At 43.2% G+C, this 17,282-nt stretch overlaps 1 protein-coding gene across 4 annotated transcripts in view; it reads right to left on the reverse strand.

Moving 5' to 3' along the window:
• Positions 1-10,520: 10,520 nt before the first annotated feature.
• The window catches only part of LOC100032884 (rho GTPase-activating protein 29-like), a 66,806-nt gene continuing 60,044 nt past the window's right edge, over positions 10,521-17,282 (reverse strand). For all 4 annotated transcript variants that reach the window (XM_007484999.3, XM_007484998.3, XM_056819109.1 and 1 more), the window contains 7 exons: positions 16,807-16,970; positions 15,452-15,640; positions 15,044-15,181; positions 13,725-13,936; positions 13,216-13,435; positions 13,053-13,104; positions 10,521-12,466 (listed from right to left, as the gene is read on the reverse strand). In XM_007484999.3, the coding sequence (XP_007485061.2) occupies positions 11,712-12,466; positions 13,053-13,104; positions 13,216-13,435; positions 13,725-13,936; positions 15,044-15,181; positions 15,452-15,640; positions 16,807-16,970 (1,730 nt within the window). In that variant the 3' untranslated portion in view covers positions 10,521-11,711. The remainder of the gene's footprint in view (positions 12,467-13,052; positions 13,105-13,215; positions 13,436-13,724; positions 13,937-15,043; positions 15,182-15,451; positions 15,641-16,806; positions 16,971-17,282) is intronic.

Consider the following 17,282-nt stretch of genomic DNA (forward strand, 5'->3'; position numbering starts at 1 on the left):
ACATTCACAAAGATGGACCATACACTAGGTCATAAAAACATGGCATACAAATGTAGAAAAGCAGAAATAATTAATGCAACCGTTTCAGATCATAAGGCAATAAAAATAATGACCAGTAAGGATACATGGAGAGCAGAATCAAAAATCAATTGGAAATTAAATAATATGATGCTCCAAAATTGCTTAGTTAGAGAACAAATCATAGAAACAATAATTTCATTGAAGAAAATGACAATGGTGAGACATCCTTTCAAACCTTATGGGATGCAGCCAAAGCAGTACTCAGAGGAAAATTCATATCCTTGCGTGCATATATTAACAAATTAGGGAGGGCAGAGATCAATGAATTGGACATGCATGCAAATGAAAAAACTTGAAAGCGAACAAATCAAAAACCCCCAGAAGAAAACCAAATTAGAAATCCTAAAAATTAAGGGAGAAATTAATAAAATTGGAAGTGATAGAACTATTGAATTAATAAATAAGACAAGAAGAGGTACTTTGAAAAAACAAACAAAATAGCCAAGGTACTGGTCAGCCTAATTAAAAAAAGAAGAGAAGAAAACCAAATTAACAGTAGCATAGATAAAAAGGGGGACCTTACCTCCAATGAAGAGGAAATTAAGGCAATCATTAAAAACTTCTTTGCCCAATTATATGGCAATATATATGCCAATCTAGGCAATATGGATGAATATTTACAAAAATATAAATTGCCTAGACTAACAGAAGAAGAAATAGCATTCTTAAATAATCCCATATCAGAAAAAAATCTAATAGGCCATCAAAGAACTCCCTAAGAAAAAAATCTCCAGGACCTGATGGATTCACTAGTGAATTCTATCAAACATTCAAAGAACAGCTAACCCCAATACTATACAAACTATTTCACATAATAAGCAAAGAGGGAGTGCTACCAAACTCCTTTTATGGCACAAATATAGTATTGATTCCAAAGCCAGGTAGGTCAAAAACAGAGAAAGAAAACTACAGACCAATCTCCCTAATGAACATAGATGCAAATCTTAAACAGGATACTAGCAAAAAGACTTCAGCAAGTGATAAGGAGGATCATTTACTATGATCAATTAGGATTCATACCAGGAATGCAGGGCTGGTTCAATATTAGGAAAACCATCCACATAATTGACCATATCAACAAGCAAACCAACAAAAACCACATGATTATTTCAAAAGTTGCAGAAAAAGCCTTTGATAAAATACAACACCCAATCCTATTAAAAACCCTAGAAAGTATAGGAATAGAAGAGTCTTTCCTAAAAATAATAAACAGTATATATCTAAAATCATCAGCTAATATCATCTGCAATGGGGATAAACTAGATGCATTCCTGATAAGATCAGGAGTGAAACAAGGACTTATTATTTAACATTGTACTAGAAACACTAGCAGTAGCAATTAGAGAAGAAAAAGAAATTGACGACATTAAAATGGGCAATGAGGAGACAAAGTTATCACTCTTTGTGGATGATATGATAGTCTACTTAAAGAATCCTAAGAATCAACAAAAAAGCTAATTAAAATAATCAACAACTTTAGCAAAGTTGCAGGATACAAAATAAACCCACATAAGTCATCAGCTTTCCTATATATCTCCAACACATCTCAGCAGCAAGAATTAGAAAGAGAAATCCCATTCAAAATCATCTTAGACAAAATAAAATACTTAGGAATCTATCTCCGAAGACAAACAGGAACTATATGAACACAACTACAAAACACTCTCCACACAATTAAAACTAGACTTGAGCAATTGGAAAAAGATTAACTGCTCATGGGTAGGACGAGCCAATATAATAAAAATGACCATCCTACCCAAACTCATCTACCTATTTAGTACCATACCCATTGAACTTCAAAAAAACTTTTTTACTGAATTAGAAAAAGCCATAACAAAGTTCATTTGGAAGGACAAAGGATCAAGGATATCCAGGGAAATAGTGAAAAAAAATACAAAGGAAGGTGACATTGTAGTCCCAGATCTCAAACTATATTATAAAGTTTTGATGACTATATTAAGTCATCAAAACAATTTGGTACTGGCTAAGAGACAGAAAGGAGGATCAGTGGAATAGACTTAGGGTAAGTGACTTCAGTAAGACAATCTATGACAAACCCAAAGATCCCAGCTTTTGGGACAAAAAGCTACTATTTGACAAAAAGGGTTGGGAAAACTGGAAGACGGTGTGGGAGAGAATAGGTCTGGATCAACACCTCACATCCTACACCAAGATAAATTCAGAATGGGTGAATGACCTGAACATAAAGAAGGAAACTATAAGTAAATTAGGTGAACACAGAATATAATACATCAGACCTTTGGGAAGGGAAAGACTTTAAAACCAAGCAAGATATAGAGTCACAAAATGTAAAATAAATAATTTTGATTACATCAAATTAAAAAGTTTTTGTACAAACAAAACCAATGTAACCAAAATTAGAAGGGAAGCAACAAATTGGGAAGCAATCTTCATAAAAACCTCTGACAAAGGTTTAATTACTCAAATTTACAAAGAGCTAAAGCAATTGTACAAAAAATCAAGCCATTCTCCAATTGAAAAATGGGTAAGGGACATGAATAGGCAGTTTTCAGATAAAGAAATCAAAACTATTAATAAGCACATGAAGAAGTGCTCTAAATCTCTGATAATCTGAGAGATGCAAATCAAAACAACTCTGAGGTATCACCTCACACCTAGCAGATTGGCTAACATAACAGCAAAGGAAAGTAATGAATGCTGGAGGGGGTGTGGCAAAGTAGGGACACTAATTCATTGCTGGTGGAGTTGTGAATTGATCCAACCATTCTGGAGGGCAATTTGGAACTATGCCCAAAGGGCACTAAAAGACTGTTTGCTCTTTGGTCCCGCCATAGCACTGCTGGGTTTGTACCCCAAAGAGACAATAAGGAAAAAGACTTGTACAAGAATATTCATAGCTGCACTCTTTGTGGTGGCCAAAAATTGGAAAATGAGGGGATGCCCTTCAATTGGGGAATGGCTGAACAAATTGTGGTATATGTTGGTGATGGAATACTATTGTGCTCAAAGGAATAATAAAGTGGAGGAATTCCATGGGAACTGGAAAGACCTCCAGGAAGTGATGCAGAGCGAAAGGAGCAGAACCAGGAAAAACATTGTACACAGAGACTGATACACTGTGGTATAATTGAAAGTAATGGACTTCTCCATTAGTCTCAATGCAATGTCCCTGAACAACCTGCAGGGATCAAGGAGAAAAAAAAACAAAACAAAACACTACCCTCAAGCAGAGGACAAAAGGTGGGAGTAAAAACACCGAGGAAGGACAGACAACAGCTTGACCACAGGGGTGGAGGGGATATGATCGAGGAGAGACTCTGAATAAACATCCTATTATGGAAATCAATAGCATGTAAATGGGCTCGGGTTGAGGACGCATGTGATACCTAGAGGAATCACACATCGCCAATAGGTGGGGTGGGGGGAGGGGGGAGGAAAAAAAGGTGATCTTTGTTCCTAATGAATAAAGTTTGAAAATGACCAACTAAAATAATGTTTAAAAAACAAAACAAAACAATAACAAAAACAAAAAACAAAAAACAAATTAGGCTTATTTCAGATAAACTCTTCACATGTGGATTGAGAGCCAGGCTTGGAGACAGGAGGTCCTAGGTTCAAATCTGGGCTCAGACACTTTCCAGCTGTGTGACCCTGGGCAAGTCACTTAACCCCCATTGTCTAGCCCTTACTGCTCTTCTGCCTTGGCATCAATGCACAGTATTGATTCCAAGATGGAAGGTAAAGATTAAAAAAAATGCAATCATAACTTTCAGTTTTTTACCCAGAAGAATAGACATGAGCCTAAGATTTAAACTAGGAATTTCTTTGGAGTTTAGAATTTGGCAGAGAAAACATATTCCTCAAAATAATAAGCAAGCATTTATCAGGTCCCTAGAATGTACCAGACACTGTTAAGTAGTAAAAATATGGAGATAAAAATAAAACTGTTCCATCTTTCAAGGAATTTATAGTTAGTTATTGGCAAAGACATCACATCAACATTTTGTAAAATATAGATAACAATTTTGAAGGAAAGGCGCTGCCAACTGGGTGATGAGAAAAAGTGTCCTTTAGAAACGGTGTTTCTTGAGCAGAGTTTTGCAGGCACAGGAGGTTTTCAGAGCCAGTGGGGAGCAGGGTGTGCCATTCTGGGCATGGGGGAGAGCCATTTGAAAGACTTGGAGATGAAATGTTGTTTGTGAGGAACATCACGAAGGCCAGTTGGCCTGGCCCCTGGTGGGCAGTACTGAGGAGGGTGGAGGGGTAGAGAGACATTGAGCCATTGACATGACTCACACGGGCTCTAGGGGATCACTGAAGTGTCCTGGAGTAGTTAGTGGAGTGACCTGGTCAGAAGTGGGCTTTAAGGACATCACTTTAGTGTCTGTGTAGATGGATTGGATGGGAGTGAAGGAAGACTTGAGGCAGGAGGCCAGTGAGAAGGCCATTAGGCCAGGCCAGGTGAGAGATGTTGAAGGCTGGACTTCTTGAGATGGCCATGAGAGTAGAGAGAAGAGGATGGATGTGAGGGATTGTGGGATAGAATGGCCAGGGTTTGGCCCAGAATGGAACCTGTGCACCGAGAGGGAATAGAGTCACGAGTGTCCCCTCAGGAGAAATAAGGAGAGCAGAAAGGGCTGGTTTTGTGAGGAAAGGTGATGGGGGAGAGTGAAGAGGATGCTGGAGCTGAATTCAGGAAGACGGGACTCTGAGTCCCTCCTCAAAGCCTTCCTAGCTGTGTGCCCCCGAGTGTGCCACTTACCACTGGGCAGTGGAAGCTGGACCAGCGCTCAGAAGTGTTCACATCCCCCTGTAGAGCCAGAGAGTGAGAGGTAGGAAAAGGGTGGCCAGGGATGAGGCGTCTCATTGTAACAGTTAAAATTTAGGGGGAGACTGAGGCAGGTAGAAATTAGTTTCTCTCTGCAAGGAGTATTATATTTTTATGAGGTTTGTTAAAGGTTAAGGATTAAAGAAAATACAGAATAAGAAAGCACATGCCTAGGCCAGAGAGGCCTAGACAAGATAACCTCACATCATGAAAGAGACACGTCTTCTCCAAAAAGGAAGTCCAAAAGAGTCCGAGCCTATTCACAACCAGGTTTAAATACCCCATTTTGCTCTCAGCCCAGGTGAGAATTCAGTGAGATTAGAGGGCATTCTGGGGAAGTGGAGCAAAGATTTCTGGGGATTGAAGTCCTGGATTCGGATCTATTTTTACATCATGGAGGGAGCAGGAAAGCAAGAAGAAGGGACTTCTTTCTGGGGCCTCAATTGATGTGTAATCATACATTTCCCTGAAATGAAGGATCTGCATATATGACTAGCCTGTGGTCATAATCTTGGCACTTCCCTAACCTTTGACCTTCTTACTTCATCTTTTGGCCCTAGTTTAATGATGATGGGAAATGTTTGACCCCCCAAAACAAAAGGGGAAGTTATGGCTTTTACATTATTTCTCTACTTTTGATGATTGGGGAATAGAGAATGCAGATCTCATAGGATGTTAGCTTGTGAGCTGGAAGAAAAGAGGGCATGCGATCCAGCTCCCTCATTTTATATATGAGTTAATGGAGTCCCAGAGAGCTCTAAATGACTTACCTGATCACACACAAGACTAAGTAGCAGAAATGGATTTTGAACCCAGATCCTCTGACTACAAATCTGGTGCCTTTTCTGCTCTGCTGTACCACTGAGACCTAAGTTTTTCATTTTTATAATCTTTACCAAAAAGTAATAAAAACTAAACAATTTTTAAAAAATTTCCTGATGAATGTGAGTTGTTGATATTCTTTGGAATAAGCTATCTGCAGAGATTTTATCTTGTGCTGATGCTGCTGGAAAAGAAAGGGGTTAACTTTCCTGTTCCTTTATATAGCTTAACTTTGAAGTATAATTATGATGGACTAAGTGGTAAATTGTTAATTATTTAATGTGCTTTTGAGTATGTTTGGTCCAGATGACATGAAATGCCATTGATACACAGAAACACAGCAGCTAGTTTCTGCTTTGAAAACCAAGAAGTTTGAGGTGCAAAAGAGTGCTATGAACAGACACGCTTGTGACCAGTAGGAGACTGTCCGATTGCTGTCCCTCTTTCTGTAGGAAACAGGGCTTAACACAGGAATTATTCTTAGCTGAATTTGGTATGTTGGTGTTTTTAATACTGTATTAACTTGTATATGAAGTAAAACTCACTTTTATCTAAGGTATTAAATTTCACCCAGTAGTTGTCAGATTAGAGTGGATATGTGTAAGTTTGTTAGTTTTTCATTTAGGACATATTCTAACCTCTGTTCCCTGCCTTTATTCTTTTCTTTTGTCACTCGTTTTACAAATATAAAATGCTGGTAATTTAAAACAAGTTGGTCTACCTCTGTTCACTAAAAGGTGTTTTTTTAATAATGGTTTTAATTTTTTTTACCATCAAGAAAATAGGATGGGAGAGGATAGAAGGCTCTGATTGGGAGTGGAGATAAAATACGTAATAAGTAGAAGATAGCAAAGGTAGACCCTCCTAGGAGATAATAATATTAAGAATATAGAAACATGTTGAGTCACTGAAATTTAATTAGAAACCCCTTAAGGGAAATATACTATTGTACAAGGACTTTTCTCTAACACTTAAGTATTTGATTGCATCTCCTAGGATTAAGACTCCCTAATAGGCAGCTCAGGGGGCACAGTGGGTTAGATTTGAACCCAAATCCTTCAGATTCCAGGCATGGCATTCCCATCCAGGCAGTGCTACCCACCCACCCATTATAAGATTCTTCTTAATGGTCTCCCTGCATGGTCTCTGCCCTTTCTTCTCCATTTCATACACAGCCGCCAGTGTTTTTCCTAAAAGGAAGCTCTGACCTAATCACCAGGATATTCAGGAAACTTTAGTGACTATTAGCTCTAAGATAAAATAATGAATTCCACTAGCATTTAAACTGCTTCATACCCTAGCCTTGTCTCGCCTCTGCAAGTGACTTAGATGTTACTCCCTTATGTTCACCCTACTATCCTCCCATAAGACCATCTGTCTCCCATCTCCATGCCTTCCCAGTGCCAGTCCCCCATATTTGGAATGCTTTCCTTCCTCACCTTCCTTCCTGTTTACAAACTCTGAAAACCAGTGGCACAAGGTTCCTTGCTATTCCTCGAAAACACACAACATTCTGTTTGTTAGAGCTGGCTTCCATGCCTGGGATGCTCTCCTACCTTGCCTGGCTTCCTTCAAGTGTTAGTCAAAGGCCCACCTTTTGTATAAAGCCTTTTCCCATCCTCTTCAATCTTAGTTCCCTCCATCTGAGATCATCACCAATTTATCCTGTATCCAACTTGTCAGTACCTAGTTTTTTCATCTTGTCTCCCTCATTAGACTGTGAGCTCCTTTGAAGGTCTGGATAACTGTTAAATTTAAAATTATATCTCATAATAAAAATATATTATTTTATGCGGTTTATTAAGGATTATTAGAAATTAAGGATACAAAATAATAACCACGTGCCCATGGCTGATTAGCCAATTCAGAATCCCCACACTTAGCTTACTTACTACATCATTGCAATGGAATGAAAGAAAGGGAGGCATTACTGCCAGTTAAATATTAATTGTGATCTCACCCAGATTGAGACTCAGGTGAGATTATAGGGAATTCTGGGAAATACCAAGGACTTCTGGGGATTGAAGTCTAGGGTTCAAACTCTCCATTTTTACATCACTTTATGCCTTTGTATCCTGAGCAATGAACAGAGTGTTGGCATATACTATGTGCCTAATACTAGCTGACTGACTAAACCTTCTTCTTGTAATTCCTGTTTTCTTAGAGAAAATATGGCAAATAGGGGCATCTAGGTGGCTCAATGGACAGAGAGCCAAGCTTGAAGATGGGAGATTCTGGGTTCAAATCTGGCCTCAGACACTTCCTAGCTATGTGACCCTGGTCAAGCCACTTAAACCCCCATTGCCTAGCTCTTACTTGTCTTCTCCCTTGGAATTGATAATTAGGATCAATTCTAAGACAGAAGGTAAGGGTTAAAAAAAAAAGAAAAAATAATGTAGCAAACTTATATAAATGTAAATATGAATGTAGCAAACCAATATAAAATTGCTTACTGTCTCAGGGAGACAGGAGGAAAGGAAAATTTGGAACTCAAAATATTAGAAAATAAATGCCAAAAATTGTTTTTATATGTAATTGCTAAAAAAATAAAGTGTTACTGAAGAGGGAAAAATAATGTAGCAAGGGGCAAGAAAGGTGGGAATGGAGGGAGATTTGAGCCATGTGTTACAGTTAAAATTCTCTACAGACCATATCTTAATTTTATACTTGCTTATTAAATAGCAAAAAATGACTCAGAGAAACAAAAAGCGAAGCACGAGCTGCTTGGCTGACTAGCTGGGAGAATATAGGGCTATCTAGCCAGCCAATGTTTCTGGACACTTTACATGAGCAGCTGAGCAAACCCAAAGACAGACTACAGGCCTTTTAAGATTGGTTCCAGGAAAAAAGGTCAATTTCCTGTCCCCTCCATCAATTTCTGCTTTTCATAATGTCCCTTTCCCAAGGTTCTCTGATTGGAGGACTCAGACCTTAATCAAGACAAGAGGCCAATAAACCATGAATTGCCTAGAATAGGAAGACACAGATAGCTTTGGAAGAGAATAAGAAGTTGAACTCAATTTAAATAAATATGGGAAGATATTAATAATGAAAGGTAATACAGCTCCAAGCCAGGTAAGAGTACTGGCATTTATGAATGAATATTTTAACATAAAAAGAAATGGATCAACACTTGATGAGGAAATGGACCTGTGGATTTGTAAGAGAACATAAATACCACACAAGGATGTTTCCAGAAAGTTTAGAAATGATAATTGTAGAAGTGGAATAAATGGCCGGCACCACAGAAATAATTGGCAGACTAGAAAACCTTACATGCAGTGACAGAATTACCAAAGGAAGAAATAGAACAATAACCAAGATGAGTGAAGGACAGTTTGGAAGAAGAGAAACAAAGAGCAGGACCATTAAAATATGGTCTCAAAACAAGAGAAAACATTGGTCCCAAAGAGAGGATGCCTAAAGACAACGGTTCTAAATCTCCCAGACTGACAAAATAAGGAAACTAGAACAAATACAAGAAATAACCTAAGAAAAATGCCTAGAAAATCTGAACATGGAAAACAAAGTATCAAGTGAAAGAATCCACAGATCACTTTCAGAAAAAAAACAGAATAGCAAATAAATTTAACAACTCCACTGATAAACAACAAATCTGGCAAGTGACCAGAGAAGGAGATTCAAATAACACAAAACTATTCTGCACCTACCAGAAACCACAGGCGTGAATGGGATAGTGCTTTGCAGAACAAAGAAGCCCAAAATACAATAAAAGGTGACTGGTAATCCTGCAAACCTGAGCAAGACTTTAATCAAAAAAGGTGGATGCCCAATAAAAGAGATTTTAAAAGCATTCATAGAACGAAAATTAGTCCTAAAGAAATTATTTGCTTTTCAAATATCTCAAACATATAATAAAAAAGCAAACAAATAAAAGCAACCAAAGACAACAAAAATAGGAAAAACAAAAGAAATAATTAAGAATTGTTTTTTTCTAACTGCACATAGGAGATAAGGGTGAAAGCAGAGGTTAAAAAAAAAGAAATGATGATCAAATGACAAACCTAAAACACCATGGACTAATAAACTTCATCACATCATACCTACAGATAAGTCAGTGTGTTTTTGTTTCTTTGTGAGACTAAATTATAGAATGGGAAGGAGAGAAAGGAAAGAAGAAGAAATAAAGTAGAATAAAGTATCCTAATCAAGGCAGTGGTTAATAATGATAAGAAACTAACTCCTGAATTCTCTTAGGAAGATGAGAACCTAAAGGAAAAAGGAGGAGGAAAGCAGTGAGGGATTTTACTTTTTCTTCATGTCTCACTTTCTAGGCAAAAATGGGAAGGAAAAATACTATAGTATTAATAAATTGCAAATTACTTGAAGATCTTAAAATTGATTAACCTTCCTACTTCTGCCATCAATCCTTTTCTGAAAGGGATACATCATTTTGTGTGAAAATTGTATTTTAGAAAAAAATGAATTAAAGTCTCATTTGCATTTTGTACAATTTCAAGGTAAGACCTGGAGAGTAATATATATATATATATATATATATATATATATATAAATCACAAGCCAGGGTAACCTAGAAGATAAAGGGGCCTTAAGGGAAGGATGGCGTGGACTTCATTTCTAGCGTGACACATATTAGCAGATGGAATAGTAGATCAAGGTTAAAAATGTGTCTAAAATAAACATAAGCTCCCTCATCCCTCCCCCCACGGTATCCTACCTAAAGGCACCAATCCAAGTATTTCACCCAAAACACGGGGTGAAAACTTAATGAGCCCCGAGGTTAAAAGGCCTTCAACAGGTTAACAAAAGCCACGAGCCCGTCACATCGGTTAAGAAGTTAATATATTTGTTTGGCAATTGTAACATGATCACATTAAAACATCTCTTACACAGTGAGGATCGGATGCACGTACGACATGAGCACATCCTGCTCATCGTGACCCATCGCGCGGACTCCACGTTAGGCCAAGTCACAGCGGACACGAACAGCAGATGCTGGGAATTCTAGTACCGTTCTCACTTCCAGCAGGTCGGCAATGTTCCTCGGACACCCAAAGACGGGAGAAAGCAGGCCAGGAGGAGGAATGGCCGTGTGAGGCCCAGGCTGCTTCCTGCTGGGGTCTTTCCCCCCTCCCCGCTGCCTGGGAGAAGCCGTGCCTCCTCGCGGCGTGGGCCGGGCTTCTGGACCTCCAACATGCGTGCCGGCCCCGCACCAGCCAGGGACCACCTCCCCTCCCCCCTCTGGCTCGGACCACTGTCATCGTGGACACGACACGGATGTCGCCTCTAGGAAAGGGTCGACAATCGAGCGCCTTATCGACCAGCTCACCAGCCCTAGGACCCTGTTCAAGGCCATCACTCCCCCCTGGGCTTTGGCGGCCCCATTAGAAACCGGCCATTGGAAGCCATGTCATTGGAGGGATTAGGAGCTCTCCAGTCTGATTTTTAACAAGGGAGCTTAGTAAGTGCATCTTCCTGGGACACTTAAAGTGACAAGACATAAAAACTGCCAACAAATGAAAACATGAACATAAAAACACAGAGAACACAGTGATAACCCGGGCCGGCCATTGGATCATCTATTAAGGAGCAGAAACGTGGAATTGCAAGGACCCAAATGCACCTGAAGCTTCGATACACCAAGCACGAGGCTTTAAACTGTCACTTTTAGAACCACATAACTGATGCTACAAGTGGTAAGCTTTGCGTTAGGAAAATGCGATCCCCTATAAATGATAAGCACTTCCGGAAGCTCAGGCTCCTGCCAATTGCACCTATCAGCTCGAGAACGGCATTTTATCGGAGATCCACTGAAACACGATTCTCCTTCAAATACCACCACACAAGCCCATTTAGTGACCTTCACTTCAGTCCTCGCCACCTTCCCGGGTCAGCTTTTCAAATGGCGCCTAGAAAAATAATTCAAATATGACACAAAGTGGTCCCCATGAAGACCCTCGACCACTTGCTCTCCGTCTCCAGCACACATACAAAGAAAATGCACCCTGTGGCAGCCCTAGACGAACTGTGCTTCTCTTTGCTCCAGGTCTTGGATCCGTTTTGGTCGGAGTCTCTGGCACGGCAGCTTCACATCCGGCGTGTGAAGCTCCTCCGGGCCAGCCGCGGGATCATTCACCTGCTCTTCGGGCGACTCTGATGTCACACTCACGGCCTGTTCTCGACTGACACCGACAGAGGCTGCCCTGAAACAAGTTTCTGGAAAGCTTTCTTCGTTCCCCTGGACCTTGGGGTAGGGAGGCGGCTTATAGAAGGTGCCGGGCGGCGGCTGCAAAGTTCTGCGTGCCCTGAAGGCAGCAAGAGGATTCGAGTCTGAAGAGCATCCTTCTGCCCTTACCCTCATCGCCCTGACTGGCACCGCCTCTGGCTTGCTGGCCTGGACGGCGCTGAACGAAGGGACGTCCGAGCCGAGGGACGCGGCGCAGGTCTCCGCACCGTCCTGGGCTCTGTGGTCCTGGAGTGCATTGGGCACAATCGTAGCAGTCCTCGGAGCTCTGTCGTATCGTCTGGGTCGTTTGTCCCAAGTTTGGGGCTCGTAGCAAGAAAGTCGTGAGTTAGGAAAAGGTCTTGTTTCAGGCGTTTCTTCGATGGTGCAACTCCGGACGAATCTGTCTGAGTTGACGGTTCCCGTGTGGTTTGGAGGCAGGAACTGCTCTACAGGCAGACTCATGGGTCTGGCTGACCTTTTAATCCTGGGGGATCTCAATGTACATTTTGTAATCCTGAAGGGGGAGGTTTCAGATGTACCATTTTCTGAAAGAAGCAAAAACGGGTTAGAGTCCAATCTTCACACAACCTCAACAGGACTACCCGAAGGTACAGGAAAATCTAACCCTATTCACACAGAGAAGATAGATTGACAAAGATCTCCTAAGCCTTTGCTACTCATCTGACAAAGCTTTAGCAGCAGTGAAAATGCTCTTCCCATTTCTTTGCCTTGTTTCCCTGTGACTCTGAAGCCTCCCATTTCCCAGATGTCCTCACATCTGGGCCCAGGACTAGACCATTCCTGGCTGCTCAGATGCCACTGGACACTGTAAGCTCCGTGTCCTGCCACATCTATGGACACGGCGAAAGCCAAGCTTGTTCCCGTCGACCCTCAACCCTCTTTCGGGGTGGAAGGAGAAGAGGAGACGGGCCTCCCTCTCTCCCTCTCCAACAGGAAGGTTCTTAAGAAGAATAATCCATTGTCTGGGAGACCACGTGACTGCATCTGGCCGTCCCTGAGGACACTCTCGGGCTCCCTGTCCGTGCTGGGACTGACCCTGAAACCCTGGCACTGAAGGCTCGTCCTCACCCCCCGCAGCCCCTTCTCCCTCCACGACTGCTGCAGACTCACCAAGACTGGCGGCGCCTTCCCTGCTGTCTCTGTCTTCGGGGAGGGGAGCGCCCTGTGCATGGAGGAACACCAGAGAAAGGGGGTTACACACCCAAACACACGCAGTGATGCGGCTCAAAGACGGCCCTGATACACGCAGACCCACACGCTGGTCCCCACTCACGTTCGGGGCTGTCGACGCTGCGGGCGCTTTGGGGGAAACCTCAAAGATCTGCGCGTGATGCACGATGAGGAGTTCCAGGACTCGGGCCTGGTGCGGATAGTCGTTCAGGGACGAAAGGGAAATGGGCTCGTTGGTCTCTCGGGGTCGGATCAGCGTCGGACCGAACACAATGCCCAGGTTTTTCGCCGTCATCTTATTTTCGTCGGACTCTTGGGCCACTCTGGAGAGGAAAAGGGGACAGCAGGAGCTGCCGGGGCTGCTCAGATTTCCTTCTGGCGAGGGAGCCTGGAGTGGGGCCGATGACAACGGATTTCCGCTTCCTGGCGGGAGCGGGATGCCCCAGGACCAGAGGGGAGAAGGGGGTGTGCTCTGTCAGGGAACCCCAAATCCATGGCTTCTTGGTCCCCCCTCTGCCCCAGGCTCCTCTGGAGGAGGAAGGGAGCCCCGACAGGAGACCCGCTCCCGCTCCCACCTTGTCACCCTTTTACAAGAAAGAAGAAAGCTCTCACCTGTGAAGGTGCCCCAGGAGGAACTTGGCCGTGGCGTAATTGGGGTCTGGCAGTTTGTGTAAACAATCCTTCAGTTTCTTCAGGATTGTACTCAGGTCGGCACCCGCACCTTCCACCCTTGGCTCCTTGGTGTCTTCATTCATAATCTTGCTCTCTTTGGCCAGGCCGATAAGCTCGTCATAAAGATGGAACAAAAATAAGGGTTCTGGCAACTAAAAAGAATAAAAACCTATTAGGAAAGCCAGGCTGCAGGTGGGTTCCGGTCCCTCCTCCTATCTCCTGTTTTGTCTAGCCTGTTTTCTTTTCTTTTCTTTTTTTTTAAACTCGTACTTTCTGCCCTGGAATCAATCCTGCATGTTGGTTTCAAGGCAGAAGAGTGGTAAGGGCTAGGCAATGGGGGTTAATTAAGTGACTTGCCCAGGGTCACACAGCTGGGAAGTGTCTGAGGCCACATTTGAACCCAGGACCTCCCATCTCTAGGTCTGCTTCTCAAGCCACGGGGCTATCCAGCTGCCTTCAAGCCTGTTTTCTTTTAAAGAGACGAAAGCTCGAAAACACTGGCCCCACTTCTGCTTGAACCCAAATTCATACAACAAACATGTGTGAAGCACCCAAGTAGTGGCAAAGCACTGGGCTAGGTGCTGTGTAGAGAGAGAGCTGGGCTCGAACCCCGCGAGGCTTCTGGTGTGCGTGGAGGGACGAGGGACATGGGCGTGAACTCTAGGGCGAGATCTGGGAAAGACAGGGACATGCTCCACTAGAGATGCACGTGGGCGTGAGGGGAGAGAAGGGCTTTTCCCAGGGGAACCCTGAGGGAACACACCGGGCACGTCACGGCACAAATCCCAGCTCTGGGAAACCTCCTATTTAGCCACTTTAGCAGCCCATCCCAAGAAGCAGCTCCTCTGGGAACATCCACATTTCTCATGGGCCTCGCATGCCCTGTAGGCCTCTCTGGCTCAGACGCTCGGACCCTGGACGCGGGGCAGCCCCGATCCTCCTCCCAGGTACAAGGTCGAGTCTCCCCTCACTCACTGGAGCCACTGGCCTGACTAGGGCTACAGAGAACGGATGGGGAGGAGGAAGGAGGGAAGCGGCAGTGCGCCAGCACCCCTGGGTGCAGCTACTTTGGAGCCACGTCACCTCATTCGGTCCTCCCAACGACCTGAGAGGCCCCCAGGGGCTCTTATGACTCCATTTCACTGCAGAGGAAACGAGGCACCACCAAAGAAGGGATTGAAGGCTCAAGAGTGAGGGCAAGGAGCAAGTAAAGGCTATTTCCCTCATCAGAAAGGGAGCCACAGGTGGAGCGTCCTCACCTGACGAAGATACAGCTTCAGCACGTTGCTGATGTCGTGGGCATTGAGCTCCGACAGTTCTACTAAGTCATTCCCGTTTTCGAAGGATTGGCAGAGTTTCTCGACCCTCGTTTTGGCTCCATTCACACGATAGATGCCCTTGGAAGAGAGGGGGAGGAAGCAAAAACATCTCCTTTGGCACAAGACCTTCTTTAGGGTGATTTCACCCCGGAACGAGCGCTTCCAATGGACATTTCAGAAAACATTCCACGATTTCCATCTAAGTGAGAAGCTGCATTTTAGACAAGCGAATCCTCGCCACATGATGTCTGCAGACGGCTTTCCCTAGCAGGACCTTCCCGATGCTCAACTAATGAACACATCACTTGTACGGATTTAAATTGTTCAAGAAACCAAGTTCAACAATACCTTCACGTTCAGGGCTCGGCTTTCGATTTCCGAGGTGCATTTCTTAATGATGAAGGGGATGCCATCAGGGGCATTTGTAGCAGCTTGAGCAAACTCGACCCCAAATAAATGTAACTTGCCATGAAGCTTCTTGTGCCCACAGCCAATTCTCAAGGTTTCCAGACACTTTTTGTGACAAGCAAGGAAACACTACAAGAGAGGAGATTTTGTGGAGGATGTATTAGTCATAAAGAAGGCGAACAATGGAGAAAGAAGAGGTCAAGGGTCTGTGAACAGTGAATTATCCCCGAGGGCTTTGTTCAGTACTTCAGGATATAAATTGGGCATTCGTGGGGTGGGGTCACAAGTGGGACAGAACTCTCACTAAGGGACCCTCCTCAGCAAGAGCTGCTTCCCAGCCCTGAGAGATGGAGTGCTCAGGGGCTGGATAGGGTGGGGGTGGGGGGAGGGATGGGGGGCCTCCCAAGGCAGTCTGCAGTCATGTCAGCAGAATTTGCCTTTTCTTGGATTTCTGAAGTGTCACACACAGGACAGGGACCCAGGTGACCACTGGCAGGGCTCCAGCACATGGCTCTTGACTCCACAGCACAAGACAAAAGGCAGCTGCTGCTGCTCCCTGGACAGAGAGCTCCAAAGGACTTATGGCCGTTCTGCTGTGAAACCCCTATTTGGTACTGACTCTAAGAAGAAAGTAAAGCTGAAACCCAACCCCACCCTTTGCTAGCATCCCCCAGCTTATGAGCAGGCAGCTCTTCTCCTAGCCAGTGCCCTGGATCCTGTTCTTCCTGTATTCCCATGCAGACTGCCCTGCAGGTCATTCCTTACCTCTCCCCTGTGAACTGTCTTGGCTTTCTGTGTATCAGCACAGTGTCTGGCACATAGCAGGCACTTAATAAATGCTTGCTGGCTGACTGATTAAACAGGAAATCTAATGGAAGAACACTGGATTTGAAGTCAGGAAACCAGAGTTTGCCACTTCCTCCTCCTCCCTTGACTTCTGCATGCCTCAGTTTTTTCATCTTTATAATGGGGAGAGCTAGACCAGATGCCTTCTAAGATGCTGGGAATCAAGAATTCAGGAGGGAGGAATGAATACGCATGAGAACAGACGTCATAACCACGCAGCATGAGAAGGTGGCAATGGATTAGCATTCAAACCGGGGATCACACACCCGACCCACTGGATACTGAAATGGTTTTGGAAGACTCAGTATTCATTCAGTTTATTTACCATTTAGTCCTTCAGTTATTAATGAAGTACTGAATATGGAAAAAAGGGAACAATTATTATAGTACATCTTTAAAAACATTTCTGAAAACAACCAGCAGTGGTGCCATTTGGGGATATTTCTTACCTCCTCACACTCAGCCCCGTGGAATATAATTAAGCTGTCACATTCCCTGCATTTGGATGGAGCCCTCAGCTTCCGAAGCTTATGGCTGGCAGCTGCTTTGGACATTAAGGAGTTTCTAAACAGGCCAGGAGAACTGGTAATATCAGGTACACGCTCATTTAAGCCTTGAAACAAAAATCCAATGATTATTTAGTATTTCAAGGGAGACATTATTTATTTAAAATATGCTCATTGGCCAAAGTTAAACTTTTAAAAAATTATGGTAATATTACAATATGCCATTAATTTAGACTGGCAATAGAAGATATGAAAATAAGCAATACCATTCGACTCCTTACAAATACATTTGCAAAGGTATTTCTAATTCTTATAATGGGAGGCCATTTTCCTATGCTGTATTTTATTTTAATTTGTCAACTATTATGTTGACCTTAAGTCACCACTTATTAAAACATTGCTCAGAAAACACATGAGAT

This window comes from Monodelphis domestica, chromosome 2, assembly GCF_027887165.1.
Source record: "Monodelphis domestica isolate mMonDom1 chromosome 2, mMonDom1.pri, whole genome shotgun sequence".
Lineage (NCBI taxonomy): Eukaryota > Metazoa > Chordata > Mammalia > Didelphimorphia > Didelphidae > Monodelphis > Monodelphis domestica.